The sequence below is a fragment of the Xiphophorus couchianus genome, chromosome 13 (assembly GCF_001444195.1).
Source record: "Xiphophorus couchianus chromosome 13, X_couchianus-1.0, whole genome shotgun sequence".
NCBI lineage: Eukaryota > Metazoa > Chordata > Actinopteri > Cyprinodontiformes > Poeciliidae > Xiphophorus > Xiphophorus couchianus.
Window position 1 is genome coordinate 845,688 of NC_040240.1, and position 16,837 is coordinate 862,524.

General features: G+C 40.4%; 2 protein-coding genes across 3 annotated transcripts; both read right to left on the bottom strand.

Annotated features, from left to right (window-relative positions):
* Positions 1-4,490: 4,490 nt before the first annotated feature.
* LOC114155496 (myosin-2 heavy chain, non muscle-like) lies at positions 4,491-14,018 on the bottom strand. 2 transcript variants are annotated; one of them, XM_028035404.1, is made up of 23 exons: positions 12,556-14,018; positions 11,429-11,500; positions 11,292-11,348; positions 10,710-10,772; positions 10,558-10,620; positions 10,414-10,476; positions 10,286-10,351; positions 10,145-10,207; positions 9,373-9,435; positions 9,217-9,279; positions 9,073-9,135; positions 8,796-8,858; positions 8,640-8,702; positions 8,491-8,553; positions 7,968-8,021; positions 7,196-7,258; positions 7,050-7,112; positions 6,906-6,968; positions 6,470-6,523; positions 5,674-5,757; positions 5,526-5,588; positions 4,926-5,054; positions 4,491-4,840 (listed from the first exon to the last, which is right to left on the bottom strand). In XM_028035404.1, exons 1-23 carry the CDS (start codon positions 12,689-12,691, stop codon positions 4,560-4,562), a joined length of 1,815 nt encoding a protein of 604 aa, XP_027891205.1. In that variant the 5' UTR covers positions 12,692-14,018; the 3' UTR covers positions 4,491-4,559. The 2 variants fall into 2 exon arrangements, with proteins under 2 accessions (XP_027891205.1, XP_027891206.1); XM_028035405.1 differs by lacking the exons at positions 9,073-9,135; positions 9,217-9,279; positions 9,373-9,435; positions 10,145-10,207; positions 10,286-10,351.
* Positions 14,019-14,644: 626 nt separating this feature from the next.
* LOC114155499 (golgin subfamily A member 3-like) lies at positions 14,645-16,335 on the bottom strand. The gene is made up of 3 exons (XM_028035409.1): positions 15,918-16,335; positions 14,992-15,066; positions 14,645-14,914 (listed from the first exon to the last, which is right to left on the bottom strand). The coding sequence occupies exons 1-3, from the start codon at positions 16,267-16,269 to the stop codon at positions 14,760-14,762; spliced, it is 582 nt and encodes a 193-aa protein (XP_027891210.1). The 5' UTR covers positions 16,270-16,335; the 3' UTR covers positions 14,645-14,759.
* Between the last annotated feature and the right edge of the window lie 502 nt (positions 16,336-16,837).

The following is a 16,837-nucleotide window of genomic DNA, read 5'->3' on the forward strand; positions in this document are numbered from 1 at the left end:
CCAAACACGTTCGACGTTCACCTTTGAAGGGTTTTGTGAAAATAGCTCATGCTAACAAACGCTTTGCACCTCGTTATGCTCCTGAAGTAATTTGTGAAATGCAATTAAATAACATTACATTGTAAGAAACTGAGACTTGGAAGCTAACGTTAACTTGAGGCAGCAAACGCTGACTGCTCACGTCACTGAGCTCACTGCTCAGTGACGTTTGGTGGTGGCTCACACCGTCGCTAACGTATTCCGTCACACACTTTATTTCTCTTTTCTTTTCTCTTCCATTCACTGAAATTGGTGAGAAATGATTTGTGTTGTGCACAATCCACAATCTGTTTTGTTGTTTTCTTCTCCTCTGACTCCCTGTGTGAATTTTCTCACGGCGCCTCAGAGTCTCAACCAAGTTTGAGAGAAACGGGAGACTTGAGGGCTCAAGGTGAGCTTATACCTGCTGCCCCCCAACACACACACACACACACACACACACACACCGCTTCCCATGTAGCGTCAGGCCCGCGCTGCTTTGCCCTGAGTGTGTAGGAGTTGCAGCAGTGTGTTGTTGCAGCTTTGTTGCTGCGGTTGCATGGCTGTGTGACGTGCCGCTCTGCTAACGCTGCATGCTAGCTGAAGATTCAAAGTCTGCTTTAATTCTGCTGAAATGTCTCCGGTTTCTGTTGAGATTCTCCAAAAATATTCCTTTACATGATCTATGAAAAACCCAGAAAGCGGTGGAGGCTTTTAGTAAAAACTATTTTAAAATGTCAAATTTTGGTCATTTAAAAGAAAAATGGATATGAAAAGTAGAAATGTTTTTTTTTGTTTGTTTGTTTCTTCTCTGGTTTGTAAAGCCAGAGAAGAAGAAACGACCAGAATTTCTTTGTGTTATTTACTAAATAAATAGATTTAAATGTTAAGTCAATAATTACTGGGGTTTCAAATCAAAACGACACAAAAGACAAACAAAATAGATTTATTTCAAATAAAACTAATATACATTGGAATACTGAAGTTACAAAAAGATTTTATACTGTTATGTAAAATACATGTTTTGAAGGAATCCCTTTGATCTTATAAATTAGTAAGAAGACGTGGAGCTTCTGCTACATGAGGAAACATGGAAAGAGCTGATCAGAAATAAAAATAGATTTAAAAAAGTTTGACTGCTTTAAAGTCAGTCAATATTTTTTTAATTGATTATTGAGGAATGTTATAAGTACTTTAGTTACTTTGAAATTCTTACATTATCTTTTGAGATGCTGTTGTCATTTCCTATCAGAAATAAGTTTTTAATCTCCAATTGTCAGGTATGAAGATGTTTATGTTAGTGATGGGTAAATGAGGCGTCATGTATCGTTTTGACCCAAAGCAAAACTGTATTGATACCGCGTCTATACTGTGTCACTGAATACTGACACCTGCTGGACATTAAAAATCCCTACAGGCAACGCAGTTCACAGACTGATTTGATGACCTAGTCTATACAATAAGATTTAAGTCATTTAATTTCATCGTATATTATATATTGTATAATGTCATATCTTCAGTTAAAATCAAAATATATTTGATATTCTTCGATACAGTCAATAAGTAATGTGAACATGAACCAAGTGATGAAAATGAAAGCGATCGTGTTTGGAATGAGGATGCTTGTGGACTGGGGGTTTTTTTGTTGGTGTTTTTTCCCACAAATTTTCATGTAAAAAAAAAAAGGTTTTTCTAAAATTTTGAAATTTAATCTGTTCCGTTTTTTTGACACAACTTCTCCTGCTGTAGAAAAAATGAAGTAAACAAAACATTTATATGAAATAATTGATAAAAAGCAGCTGAGTAATTTGTAGACTGGCTGTATACCTGAGTTTATCCAGGTGTATCTGTGACTTCATTCTGATGCCCTATGCCTCAGCATTGAGGAGGTGAATTTATTTAAATAAAACAGATTTTAGTGACACTGTATATTGTTCACATAACTTACATTTTGTCTTTTATATTTTGTACGCAGATCTTTATGGATGTGTTTTGCTGGAAATGTCTTTTGTGTATTTATTTATAGCGGGATTGTCTTTATTTCCCTTTTTTCTGCCTAAAGATTTTTATTTATGGAGGGTAATTTAAGAATAAAATTATGAAATGTATAATTTCAAAGGAGAAACATGCAAAACTTAACCTGCGGAATATAATATGAAAGTAAACTAAGAGTCGGTTTCAGCTGAATTTGGATTCAGATAGATCGAGTAGAAACTGAAAAGAACCGGATGAAACAACTACGAAGTGAGAACCAATACCTTATTTTCTGACGTAAGATTAAAATGGCCCCATACTACCAAACCTTTCGTTTGCCTTGAGGCTCCATAGTTGACGCTGTACCGTAAAAGATCGAGAATTATTTTGGCAAATGCATCCCGTTGACAGATTGGCTTCCATATATAAACAGTTTGGCGCACCAGTGTCATTTCGAAACAGTTCCTGTATCGGTCACGTGACTTGCTGAAAACGATACGCGCACCGACGCTGATTTTGGTCTATGAGCTTGACACATGCGCCGACGCATCGGTGTTACCGGACCCATCACTAGTTTATGTTTCAAACATCTTATCGACAGTTAAAGAACTTTTTAAAAATGTATTTATGTACAGTGAATCAAATCTTAATGTTGCAGTGATATTCTGGGTTTTTCAGAGATGGCTTCAGTCTGTTTTACTTTCTTTTACTTCCCCTTTCTCAGTTTGGAAGTCACAGACAAAATGTAGTAAAAGTAACGAGAGAGTAAATATGCTAATAGATTATTTAAAACCGTTTTTTATTATTATTAAAACAAGATTTAACTTTACCGTTAAACTGGAATAAAAAAAAGTTGGTTTCACAATAAAAAAAATGGGATTCATCAAATTGTGCATATTTTTCAAATCAAGCAACAATAATTCAACAACTTTTGTTTCTTTCTTTGTTTATTAATTTTGCTGTAGAAAAAAGTAGCAAAGCTCCTATTTGCTTCTTTTTTTTATTCCCGGAAGAGTTTTTGCGGCGCTAGTGGCTCGTATTTTTTCCACAGTAGGCAGACAGGAAGGAGGGTGAAGAGAGGGGGAGGACATGCGGCAAAGGTCGTCGGGACCGGGAGTCGAACCCGCAACGTCCACGTTGAGGACTAAGGCCTCGAAACGTGGGGCGTGCTGCGCCACCACAGCACGCCCCATCCTATTTGCTGTTTGTCCATGGACAAACTCCTCAACAGTCACCCGGCAAAACACTGAGAAGGAGGCTCTGTGGGAGGAGAGCAAAGCGCTTACTGGCGACTCAAAGCATCTGAATTTTATTACGTCTCTATATGGCGATTAACATAAATGTAAAAAAATTATCCATCCATATCTATCTATCCATCCCAGCACATTCACACACACTCACACCTAAGGAGAATTTAGAGAGACCAATTAACCTGGCAGTCATGTTTTTGGACAGTGGGAGGAAGTCGGAGAACCCAAAGAAAACCCACCACGCACAGGGAGAACATGCAAACTCCATGCAGAAAGACCCCGGGCTGGGAATCGAACCCAGGACCTTCTTGCTAGAAGGCATCAATGCTACCAACTGTACCACTGTGCAACCCATCAAGACAATACAAATAAACAAAATGCAGTTTTAAATGAAGGTGTTTTTTTATTATTAAGGAAGAAAAACAATGTCAATGAAAAACAAACCATTGATTGGTTCTAAGCATCTGTTCAGTGATTGGATGGGCTTTGAGGGGTCCTCAAGTCCAGTCCTCCAGAGCAACTGTCCTGCAACTTTCAGATGCATCCCTGCTCCAACACACCTGAATCAAATGAATGGCTCGTTAGCAGGCCTGTTCAGAGCTGATCCTGGTCTGTTGGAGTAAGGCTGCATCTAAACGTTGTAGGACGGCAGCTCTCCAGGACTGGACTAGAGCACCCTGGTATAGAGTCACCTGGTGACATCATAATGGAGAGCTGTGGATCATCTGCCTAGTTATGGTTACTTGTGTTTGAGCTAGCTGGAGCATATAGATAATAAATAGTAGGGGTCCCAAGATTGAACCTTAAGGTCCCCATATGATTTCCTGTCCTTTGCCATGAGACGTTATCTGTTGACATAAAGAGGTTAACAGGTAAGATTCAAACCAGTCAAGTACTGGACTAGAGAGTCCAACCCAGCGCTAAGGTGACTTTATTAAAATGTCAGAATCAAATGCTGTCATTTTTTTTTTTTTGACATTTTATCTCCTAACATCTTGATTTTTCTGTTGATTTGAGGGAGATAGATGTGATATTCCACTTCTTTTATTGTTCCCCAGGTTTGATCCAACCATAACCGGATCTGTTCCCAACCTGTATGGACAGACATACAGGTTGGGAACAGATCATACACAGACAAGAGACAGACCACAAAAAAATACACATACCCAACCTGAATGAAATGTGTACTTATACTTGTCAAGATAGTTAGAGTTGAGTTTGTTCAAAATGGAACCACAGAATCCTTTCCACTGACCAAAAAATCTAATTTTATTTCAGTCTGAGTGAAGACTCCATGTTGCTCCTGACGTAGCCAGGTCAGACCGGGAACAGCAGGAAACCTGAGAACACGCTGAAGTTTCTGGAGTCGTCATAGAGCCGATAGCTGGCTGGCAGAGCGAGGCGAACCCGATCGCCCCGATCCAGCTGCAGAGCCACTGCACTGGTCATGGAGGCGTATCCTCCATGGTCATTCAGGTCCAGGCTGAAGGTGACTTGCTGCTCGTTCCTGTACAGGTACAGGCCCATGTAACCCTTCAAGTAATCTGCAGCCGTGAAGCTGAAGAAATAAAGTCCCGTGACTGGAGCGGTGAAAACACCTGCAGCAGCAGCAACATTCATTCATCAGTTCACTGCCCTGCAGACAGACAGACAGAGCGTTTACAGAGACGGCCCTCCTGCTACCTGCAGAGCTGTTGTATCCTCGGCCAACGTTGGTGATGGTTTTGGAGAAGATCAGAGTAGTTTCTTCATCAAATGGACCGACTATTCCTGAATCAGTCAGACCGGCTGAAAAAGCCACCTTCACCTCATCTGGAAGAAACATGTTGGAGCCTCAGTGATCAATCGATCAATCAAGTTTATTTGTACAGCACATGTCAAACAACATGGCTGTTCAAGTGCTTCACATCATAAACACCATATTGTCAGGAGTTGTGAAAACCAATAGCAGATTTTACATTTTGTCATGTTGTTGGTTTGTTGGTCGGTCGATATTCCAGTTATTACAGTTCAAATGGTTCAGCTCTACACTGGTACGTTTTTAGCCCGGATTTAAAGGAACTCGGTGTTTCAGCTAGTTTTCAGTTTTCTGGAAGTTTGTCCCAGATTTGAGGTGCTTAGAAGCTGAATGCTGCTTCTCCATGTTTGATTCTGTGATGTCGTCAGAGCTGAAGAGTTTAATCGTTCTGTCTTCAGTCTGATCGGTAGCTTAGATGAAACATCTTCATTATTTTTTCATTGTTTCTGAATGTCAGGCGCCCAGAATGTCTCAGGAAAATTTACCTTCTGTGTTCCCCTGAGCTGCGGTCAGTCTCTCTGAAAGTGAAGCCAGTTCAGCTGCTCCAGCTGACATATAAAACACAAAACTGTTCATCCAGGCACAATGGGCATAAAAAATCTGCTAAAAAAAACATCTGTAATTATCCGTCACCTAGACTTTGTTTCTTCAGATCATCCAGAAGCTCCTTAGTCACGTTCAGTCTGAAAGTCACAGCTGACAGCTGGGTTTCAAACTCTGAAAAATAATTTATTATAAATCAATATTACTATAATCTCACTCATTAAAATGTGTAATAATGTTTAGAATCACATCGGTCTCATTTTTCAACCCGTTAATATTCTAAACACTGGGTTTCTCCAGGTTTTACCAAGTCAAATTTAAGACTTTTAAAGACCATTATGAATGAAATTTAAGACCTGGATCTCCACAGAACTTCATCCAGCCAACCAACTGCTGATAAGTTTGCACTTATCCATGATAGATGCAAAAAAGCTAACTAGCTAGCAAGGCTAGTTAGCGGTTAACTATCAGTAGACTCAATGAAGATATCTGAGTGCGACTCAAACTTTTGCCTGATAGAAAAGTCCCACGGGAAAGAAAATATAAAGAATATAAACCATTAAATGTTCGTGTCATGACAAAATTTAAGACCTGTGGTTAACGTATTAAACTTACTTTTTAAAAAATGTATTGCCTGAATTTTAGATACTTGAATTTGAGACTTTTTAAATACGTTTTAAGGATTCCTGGACACACACCTTCCAAAACGTCCCACCTTTGTCTCATCAGTCCACAGAATGTTTTCTCAAATGTCTTAAAATGAAAATAATTAAGAAATATAAATCTGCAAACTTCTGTGACTTAAAGCCCAAAGATAATTTTTTTAAAAAAAAAACAGCAATTGAAATGATTTATTAATCAAATGACTTGTGATAATGTGATTGACCTGCAGTTCTGCGCTGTTCATCCGTCAGTCTGGACTCCATCCAGAAGAACTGAGCTGAAAATCACACATGGAGATGAAATAAACATAATTTAAAGCATCAGAATAGATGAACCATGTAAGTGCTAGTAGCAAAGCCACTCAGTATTATTGTTATGCAATAATATTGATTTAAAACTAAACTCATCAGCTTTAATCATCTATTTTAACAAGTTTGTTAGATACATTATAGAATAACTGATAAGCCCCCCCCAAAAAAAGAGTCATTTTTACATCAACCAGACAGTTTGGACTGGAGGATTTCTACAACATTTACATGTTGAGACAACCGATCTGCAGCAAGACGTTTTGTTTCCTTGGTCCAGATGGTAAAACATACCTGCTCTAGTTATGACAAGTTATTACAAAATGTTCAGTCGATGTAAAAGTTTCACGTTACCTGAGCTTCCTGTTTCCTGCTCCTCCAGTCGTCTCTCACTGACTCTCAGTCTGACCTCCAGAACTAAACAGGATTCATTCATTCATTCATTTCATGATTTCACTGAGGATGAACAGAACCAAAGACAAGACCTGATGATGGTACCTGCAGACTGATTCTTTAATTGGTCCAGTTGTTCCTCAGTAGATCTCAGTCTGGTCTCCATGTCTACAGAACAGATCAGATTTTATTCATGGATTTAACACGATGACATTTTTAATTGCCTTCAGCAGAACTCAGTAGCAACTTACTTGAGTTACTAAACTTCAGCTCTTTCAGTTGTTTCTCACCGGTTCTCAGTCTGCTCACCAACTCTGAACACAAGGAGCCTTTTTGGATCATCCTGTTTTATTTAAAAGGCTACAAAGTTTCCATTAAAACATGTATATTTCTTCGAGTTTTGGAAAGAGGTGCAAACAGACGTAAAAAAAATATTTTAGGTATTTATTTAGATCTGGATGCATCTGTTTATCCATCCATCCATCCATTTTCTGTTCACCCTGTGTCCCTAATGGGGTCGGGAGGGTTGCTGGTGCCTATCTCCAGCTACGTTCCAGGCGAGAGGCGGGGTTTATATTTTAGGAATAATTACCTCGGACATGATCGACAAAAACAAATACTTGATCAGAGTTTTGCTTCTGATTGCGAAGAAATGTATAACATCTGATTGGTTGAGGCCACGGCCTCCCAGTATTACACAGTGGAGAGATAGAATTAGAAAAGTTTACACTATGGAAAAAACAACCTCAAGACTACAACTCAAGATGGAGACCTTAGAAACAAAATGGAGACCTATAACTAATTTCATATTGTAACCTTGACACCTCTATTTGTTTGTTTGTGTACCTTTCAAATTTATTTTGTATTAATATTTCAACTGATCATGACTGAACTGAACTGCCAGAGTGAATTAATTCTTCATCTAAAGGAACAAGTGGATGCAGTTGTGTTAGCATGCTGTTAGCAACCAGAGAGAGAAATGAATGATTTGAAACCAAATGATTAGTAAAAAATGTGACTGACCTGTTGTTCTATTCAGTCCATCAGTTAGTCTGGACTCCATCTGGGAGAACTGGACTGAAAATAAAATTAGAGTGACTAAGAAGATACTTGAGGAGCTCAATCGGGGGGCAGGGGGCTGATGTAGTTGACCTGTCTGTCTCTGTTTGACCTGTCTGTCTCTGTTTGACCTGTCTGTCTCCTTGGCTGCTATTGGCTGAGCTTTAACTGTGATTAACTGTCAGGAGGCCTGTCACGATAATACATTTTATTGGATGACAAATAGTCCCAGAAGTTATGACGATAACCTATAATATTGTTGTTTTGAGACCATTTTTAAGGAATATAATGGTAATGGCAACAAATAATGCAAGAGCACATCCTAAAAGATCAGCAAACTTTAAATTCTAATGAACATTTAGCACTGGAACTGGGAGACTTTCTCCTCTAGATGGAGCCACTAAAGGAGAAACTGCTGCCATTAACTGGAGAAGTGCTCTATGAATTCAGTCCCTGATGATGATGATGATGATGATGATGATGGTACCTGCTGTGTGATTCTCCAGCTGCTCCAGCTGTGCCTCAGTTGATCCAAGTCGGACCTCCATGTCTGCTTAACAAATCAGATTTTACTAATGAAGCTTCTTTAATGATCTTCATTTGTCATTATTTCACTCAGCGTCCTGATGATGATACCTGCAGACTGATTCTTTAATTGCTCCACTTGTTCCTCAGTAGAACTCAGTCTGGTCTCCATGTCTACAGAACAGATCAGATTTTATTCATGGATTTAATATGTCAACTTCATTTCCATGTTTATTGTGCTTCAGGTGGCTCAGTGTCCTGTGGTACCAGTGATTGTTGTCTTCTGATCTTCCAGCTGTTTTTCTCTGGACCTCAGTCTGCTCTCCACCTCTAGACAGAAAACTGACTGTTAGGAAGCAGTTCCTCCAGGAGCCACTGTTGGATCATTCGGTTTTAGTCTACAGTCAAACTTGTGTCAAGACCTGGCTCACTTTTCAGAAATATGTACCTTTATCATTTTTATCTACAATTGTAAGAGCTACAGCTAAATAATTATTATTATTTCAAGTTTATGTGAACAGGAAGAAGACATAAAACACGTTACCTGAGCTTCCTGTTTCCTGCTCCTCCAGTCGTCTCTCACTGACTCTCAGTCTGACCTCCAGAACTAAACAGGATTCATTCATTCATTCATTTCATGATTTCACTGAGGATGAACAGAACCAAACCCAAGACCTGATGATGGTACCTGCAGACTGATTCTTTAATTGGTCCAGTTGTTCCTCAGTAGAACTCAGTCTGGTCTCCATGTCTACAGAACAGATCAGATCTTTGATTTAACAATTTTATTCATTTTTAAAAAAGAGATTAATTTGCCAATATTTCAGTAAGCATCTACTAGTACTTGTGTTTGTTGTCTTCTGGTCCTCCAGCTGCGTCTCTCTGGCTCTCAGTTTACTCACCAACTCTGAACACAAACCATCAGCAGGGAGTTCCTCAAGGAGCCATTATTGGATCATTTAATTTCTTTCAATCAAATTTACAGATTTCTAACTATGTTTAGGATATGTTAGGAATCTGAGACAGTTAATAATCTGGGAGTTTTCCAGTGTTTCTGCTCTTCTCTGTTCTCTTGATCTGAGTTTTACATTCTGTAAATAAAACATTTAAAGGTAAATGTTCAGCTTCACACACGTGTCTCTCCATGACCCTCAGTCTGATTTGCAAAACTAAGAAAATAATTGTGATGTTTTGGTCTTTAGTTGGCGGTTTGTTAAACAGTGATGAGGTTAATGTGGGTGGAGGACGATGTTACATCAATAATTATTTTATAATCTATCACATCGGAGCCTTCTGAATCATAATCAGATTGAATGTTTCTGTGAATCCCAATCCATGTAAACCTCAAAAACATGACATGATAAATAAAAGTAGATCATCTGACATTTCCTTCCATCAGGGGAACGATGGTAAGATTTGTTTTTATGTTGGCAGATTTATCAAAAAGCTTACAGATACTTTTGCTTCATTCAGGTCATTTGGGGCATTTTGATTTCTGACATTAATCTGACAAAGGGAACAGTCAACCGTTCTCTCTCAGTCTGATCAATATCCCATTCATTTGTTGGATTCTTAATATAAAACGTCAGAGCGTATGGTTGTAAATATCCAGTTACCTGAGTTTTTGTTCTTCAGGTCTTCCAGGATCTTCTCACTGACTCTCAGTCTGACCTCCAGAACTGAGCAGGACATAATAAATGACTCATAATGATTATTAACGATCATACAAAACTTATTTAAAGCACTAACGATAGTACCTGCTGTGTGGTTCTTTAACTGGACCAGCTGAGCTTCGGTGGATTTCAGTTGGACCAGGATGTCAGCTGAACGAAGCAGCAGTCAGTCATTTATGTTTGAAATGAGCGACAGAAAAGTTTCACGTTACCTGAGCTTCCTGTTTCCTGCTCCTCCAGTCGTCTCTCACTGACTCTCAGTCTGACCTCCAGAACTAAACAGGATTCATTCATTCATTCATTTCATGATTTCACTGAGGATGAACAGAACCAAAGACAAGACCTGATGATGGTACCTGCAGACTGATTCTTTAATTGGTCCAGTTGTTCCTCAGTAGATCTCAGTCTGGTCTCCATGTCTACAGAACAGATTAGCCTTTTCTTATATATTTAATTTTTCAACTTGTTTTTAAAATAAGTTTCATTTTCAATAAAGTAAACATCATACATGTGTTTAATGTCTTCTGATCTTCCAGCTGTTTTTCTCTGGACCTCAGTCTGCTCTCCAACTCTAAAAAAAACAACAATAAAAATAGTTTCCTTTTTGTCTCTTCGTTGTCGAGGCCGTTAGACCTTGAAGCGTCACAGGAGATTGCTGCCACTGGACTCTTTTGTTGACTCACTTTTCTTTATTCTAGAGTTTATTAACCTCCTTTTAAAACAGATACTTTCCTGAAATGTTCTTCTTACATCTAAACCAATGCACATCATCAACCAAAGCCAGCCTGATTACTGCCTTCCTTTATTTAGCTTACAGATGTTTTGCGCCTGTTTCAGATTTAAAAAAAAACCTCGATCCTGAAGAACATCTATGGCTATAATCAAAACTACTAACATCATTATTTAATTCATTTAACTAACTAACTACAAACGTCAGACACAGATCTCAAACTCCACTGGCAAAATAAAACCTGATCTTTGAAGGCAGCAGTAACCCAGGGTGGATTACTGTAATGTCCTGTATGTTGGGTCAGTGGGTCGGGTCCTCTAGGGCCCCATCTGCCTTCACATGGGTCAAAGTGCAGCTCACCTGTGTTGTGGTTCCTGAGTTCATCCTGTTGTCTCTCAGCTTCGTTCAGGCGATGCTCTGCAGCAAACAGTTCAGTTCGGTGTTAATGGGCAGAATAAAAGAATCTGAACGTGTGATTGGTTGTTGAATGGTCTGACCAGCAGCAGCACTCAGGCCTTCCAGGCGCACATGACTGGCAGTCAGTTTGTTTTCCAACTCATGAATCTGACCTGGAAAGGAAGAGAGTCAGATAAAACATCTAACTTTTTCTAATAACCAGTAAAGCAGACAGTACATCAATAACTCTTGGATATAGATTTTTAAAGTACTAGTTCCACTGGGAGATTTAAACTTGGTTTAAACAGAAAAAAATGTCTTGTTATGAGTGAAACCATCAACCTGAGGAGTTAGTATGTTTTAATTTATATTCAAGAATTTTTTGACTAAAAACAAATGTATTTATATTACTAAAAAGTTACTTTTCAGTTAGTTTTGTTTTATTTCATGTCTTATTTTAAGATATTAGTAAAAGCCCTTGCATCTGTTTTTTTTTTTTTTTTTTTTTTTAGTTTTCACAAATAAAATTAATTATGAATCAAACAATTCAGTTCTAGTTGAATTATTGTAAGCATGTTGGATTTTTAACCGGAATGGGTCAAAGGTCGTCTAGAGCAGCGGTCCCCAACCTGTTTGGTCGCACGGACCGGTCAGCCCTTCGCAATTGTGCTGCGGACCGGAGGGAGGGGGGTCCGCCTGCCGTTAGTAACGAGTCCGATGCTGTTTGGGGGGGGGTTGTGTGCGCCGCTGTTTTGTTACTCATTCTGCTGCAAGTTGGCTCAATTTTGACGCGCAAGACATAACCGGTAAAATCAGGTTTAGGATTTTCAAAATAAAAGATCCGGAAGTAGTTCATTATTTCTTGCGCGGCCTGGTACCAAATGACCGGTACCGGTCCGCGGCCCGGTGGTTGGGGACCACTGGTCTAGAATGTCAGTAGCATAGCTCTGGCTAGCATGTTAGCCGTCCAGGATCGTCTGAAGTTTTCATCACAGTCTCAGCTACACGCCAGTTTCCCACTACAGGTGGTTGAGCTTTGAATAATAAAAGGTGGCAGATCTTTACTGCAGAAACATGGATGTGATGTAACTATGAGCTCATTGCTGCTGCTGCTGTGTTCATGTGTTGCTAACAGCTGCAGCAGCTTTACCTGCTGATCTGAGTCTGTACATTACTGCTCTTAGTATAATGTCTTCCAACATGTTGGACCCAGAAGGCTGACAGTTACCTTCAATGTCAGCCTTCAGCAGGTCCAGGTGGATGTTCAGGTGACTGTCCAGCACCAGAACTTCAGAATCCATCCCAGCTGAAGTGTTGCAGGCCTGGATTTCTGGGAGAGAAGGAAACCTGACCAATGTTTTCATTTCAACACAAAAGCTTGTAGTGACTCCTGACCAGACGCTTTCCTTTTCTACTCTTGCTGACCATTCAAACTGTTACAGCGCAATGATAAAACGCTCCACTTTTCACACTTTGTCACATTACAGTCATGAGCTTCAATATATTTTACTGGGATTTCATGTGATAGACGAACACAAAGTCGCTCATAAAAGTTGGTGAAGTGACAGAAAAACGGTTTTCACATTTTCTTCACAAATAAGAAAGCAGACGTGCCATTCTTTGAGTCTGATCAAAGAATACTGACATGCTAAAATGGCCTAGTCAAAGTTCAAACTTAAATCCAACTGAGAATCTGTAACAAAATGTAAAAACCGATGTTCACAGAAGCCCTCTGTCCAAACTGACCGAGCTTGATCCGTTCTGCAAAGAAACACGAACAAACGTTCAGTCTGGTGATTAAAGCTGGCAGAGAGGCTCAGAGCATCACTGATGAAATACAGTGAAGCTCGTGGCTGCAGTGTGAAAAACCTCAGAGGGTGTGAATACTTTTACTGTAGTTCCTGCAGCTGTTAGTTTGAAATTGAGCTCAAACAACCTTTGCTAAATCGAACTTGGCTTCAGAATTTACTTTGAGCTGAAGTTTATTATTCAAGACTCCTGCGACAGAACTGAGACGACTTCAGGAAAACATGGTGACTAGCGACGTTTTCTAGATCCACAAACACCCTGAGCTCTGTGTGATGAAACGTTCAGAAAGTCCCACTGAATCTAAGAATGAAGCAGACTACAAAGAGTGTGAGGAGCAGCCTGACCTGAGATCTGCCCCATCAGGTCCTCCATCAAACTCTCCGTGTTGCACAGTCTGCCTGCCAGAACTGAAAGCAGCAAAACGCAGGTTACTGACAGCAGGAGTCCAGAGGAAATCCACTGGATCAGATTCTACAGGCCCGTCCAACTCAGAACATGTGGCAAATGTCTACTTAACAAAAAATAATGGTGACAAAGTGGCAACTATTAATATTAAGAACTTCAACTTTAAGTTTGATTGATTTAATTCTGGTTGTGTGGTGGCAATAAAAACCTAAGAATTCCCATTGGGAAGAATTAATTTGCCATTCAATACTGTGGACCTCACTGATAAAGTATAATTAAATCTTTAAGTCATTAAGACGTTTTGAGCTGACATTTATACAGCGATAAATGAAATGCTGTGATATATTCATTTGGCCCAGTTAAACTTTCCTTGAGTGAAAAGTGAATCTGCTGTGTTCTAAACTGTGGAGGCATTTACAGCAGGAGCAGAGAAAGTTGTTCTCCCTCCTGGACTGCAAATACAAAATCAAATCATTGTGTTCGTCATAAATCATCTGGGCAGAATGTTCTTCTTCTGTGGTAAATCCTGCAGTATGGGGATCTATGAGGATTTTCCAGGAGTTCTGCACTGGGCTTCTAGTGGAATGAAATAATGTCGGCGTTTGAGCCACAAGCCCCGCCTCCTTGGGAACGGCTAGGAAGTTGTAACGTGATTTTATAGAAGAGTTATGGATTCAACACTTTAGAATGACACATCACTTTTTATTAACTGAGTGATGCTGTCAGAGCTCTGATAACAAAACAGCCTGTCCTCCTCCTGCTACTTCCGTATTCATATCCGTGGCTACTTCCTGTTGTCTTTTTTTTTTTTACTTCCTGTTGTCTTCTTCGACGTTTTCGCCAGTTGTAACGTCCAGTTGTTGATCACGTGACTTGTGTGAAGCGGGGAAAAAAGTGTTTGCATTGCAGTTTTGAAAAAAACATCAATTTAATGTGACCGAAAAACCTGTTATCAAAAAACGTGAGATTTTTTTCAAAATTCTTGTGTTGTCAGAAAGCAAATTCACTTTTGTAATTTCAATTTGCGCGATTCTGTTTATTGGAAACGCAAGTCACGTCACATCTTTTAGATTTTCCGGTTTTTAAATTATCTTCTTCTTTTTTTTCTGCTTCCACAGTCGTATGTGTCGGTCTGTCACCAAAGAATTCTAATTAATACAAAGATGTTTGTGGTCGGAACATGAGGAAATGTGGATAAGGTCAGGGAGTGTGAGCACTTCAGTAGAGCTCTGCACTGAACCCAGAGAAGAAGTAATGAAGGTGTATGAGAGGATGATGATGGTGATGACCTGTGTCCTTCCTCCTCAGCTGCTCCACGCTGCTCTCGCTGGCCCTCAGTCTGGTCTGCAGGAACAGCAGCTCAGCCGCAACAGCTGTGGAGGCAGCAGCACCAACCACTCAGCGCCGCACAGACACACACCAGCAGCTTCCTGCTTTCCCTGGGACTCACCCGAGTTCTTCTTCTTCAGGATCTCCACTGAGTTCTCACTGCTGCTCATTCTGGCCCGAAGCTCTGATATCTCAGCTGAGAGAAACAAACGAGGCAGGAAATGTCAGAGCTGTCTGGGGTCAAGGGTCACGACGCCTGAGAGACGGATCCATAACGGTTTGAAACGTTTTGTCATCTTACCAACCCACTCTGATGGAATAAGGTATTTGATCAGTTTTATGTGCTAAATAAACAGAAGGTGGAGGATGACTTTACAACTGTTCATAAATAAAATCTGATAAGTGCGGTGTGCATTTCTATTCAGCCTAACTCAGTCAGTAGAGTGGAAAACCAACTTTTCACTGCAGTTCCAGCTGCAGGTAGTTGGAGGTTTGTCTCTTAGTGTTTGAACATCTGCAGACTGAAAGTTTTGTTGCTTTGTTTTTGTAAGAAAAAAAAAAAAGCTAAAGCTCAATCATCTTCCTCTTGAAGATGGGGGTTAAAGGTCAGTTTGCTGGCCAATCAATCACAATACCACCATGGACATTGACGCAGCTTTTGGTATTTTTGGCAGTGTGGGCCAATACCAACTTCTGCTGGAAAATGAAATCAACATCTCCATCCAGCTTGTCAGCAGGAAGCAGCATGATGCTCTAGAATGTTCTATACGCACAAAAGAAAACCCAGAGGACCAGAACTCTGTTTGTGGAACCGGGACCAGAGATTTAGAGGTTGCTGTGCTGAGTTGAGACTATTTTTTTTTTTTTTGGAAAAGGTTTGGATAGAATTGAACCTGAACTCTCTGCCTTTATCAGTCCAAATACACTGAACTGAACGGATTCTGGTTGATGGATCTCGCCTTCATCTGCTCATCACAGCTTTGATCAGCCAATAGGATGATAAGGTTAATGAAGCACATGAACAGGAAACACAACAACAAGTCTGACCTTTGGTCTGCTCTTCCAGCTCCTCCACCTTCTTCCTCAGACCAGAGGTCTGCTCTGTCAGCAGGAGGTCTAGCGCCACCTGCAGCTCATCCATGCTCTGTTTCTGCAGCTCCATCTCCCCGTCCCTCAGCCGACTCTCCACAGTCCGGAGTTCTTGTCGTTGCTCCACTTGCTCCCCCTTCAGACTGAGGACCAGCTGCTTCAGGCCCTGCAGCTCTTCCCAGAGGACGCTCAGGTCCCTGGGGGGGCGGGCTTCGGTCCTGGTGCCATCGTCTGCAGGAACAAAGACCTCCGCTCGGCCTTCACCGACGGAGCAGCAGAGCATCAGCAGGAACAGAGCAGCAGACCTCATGTTGAAGCCAGAAGTTCTAGATAAGCCAGTCCAGCAGCTTTAACCCAGTAATCCAGCAGGAGAACATTCCAGGGTGGAGAGGGGGGGGCTCACCATAAATCCTCTGGTCATGCATGAAACAGGCAAAACAGCACATTAACACTAAACTGTAATCATGATCCTCCCTTTATTCAGATAACCCTAAATAAGATCCAGAACAAGCCACTGCTGTCAGAAGTCACATGATTAGTAAAGAGAATCCAGCTGTTGTGTTTCTGGCCTCAGATGTTTGTTAGAGAACAAGCAGCAACATGGAGACCAGGGAGAAATTTCAATCAGGGATAGGATCTGGAACAACATGCCGATCTGAACAAATCTCTGATCAGGAGGTGGAGGTCCACTTAGACTGATGGGACAGCATTTATCAGAGAAGCAAACCATGGTAACCAGGGAGGAGCTGCAGAGGTTCACAGCTCAGGTGGAAGAATTTATTGGTCAACCAGGTGAGTCGATCATAGTTACGTTTACTTGAGTAACCTTTTGGAAACAACTGACTTTAGGGAGTAATTTTAATAAACCGTATGTTTTA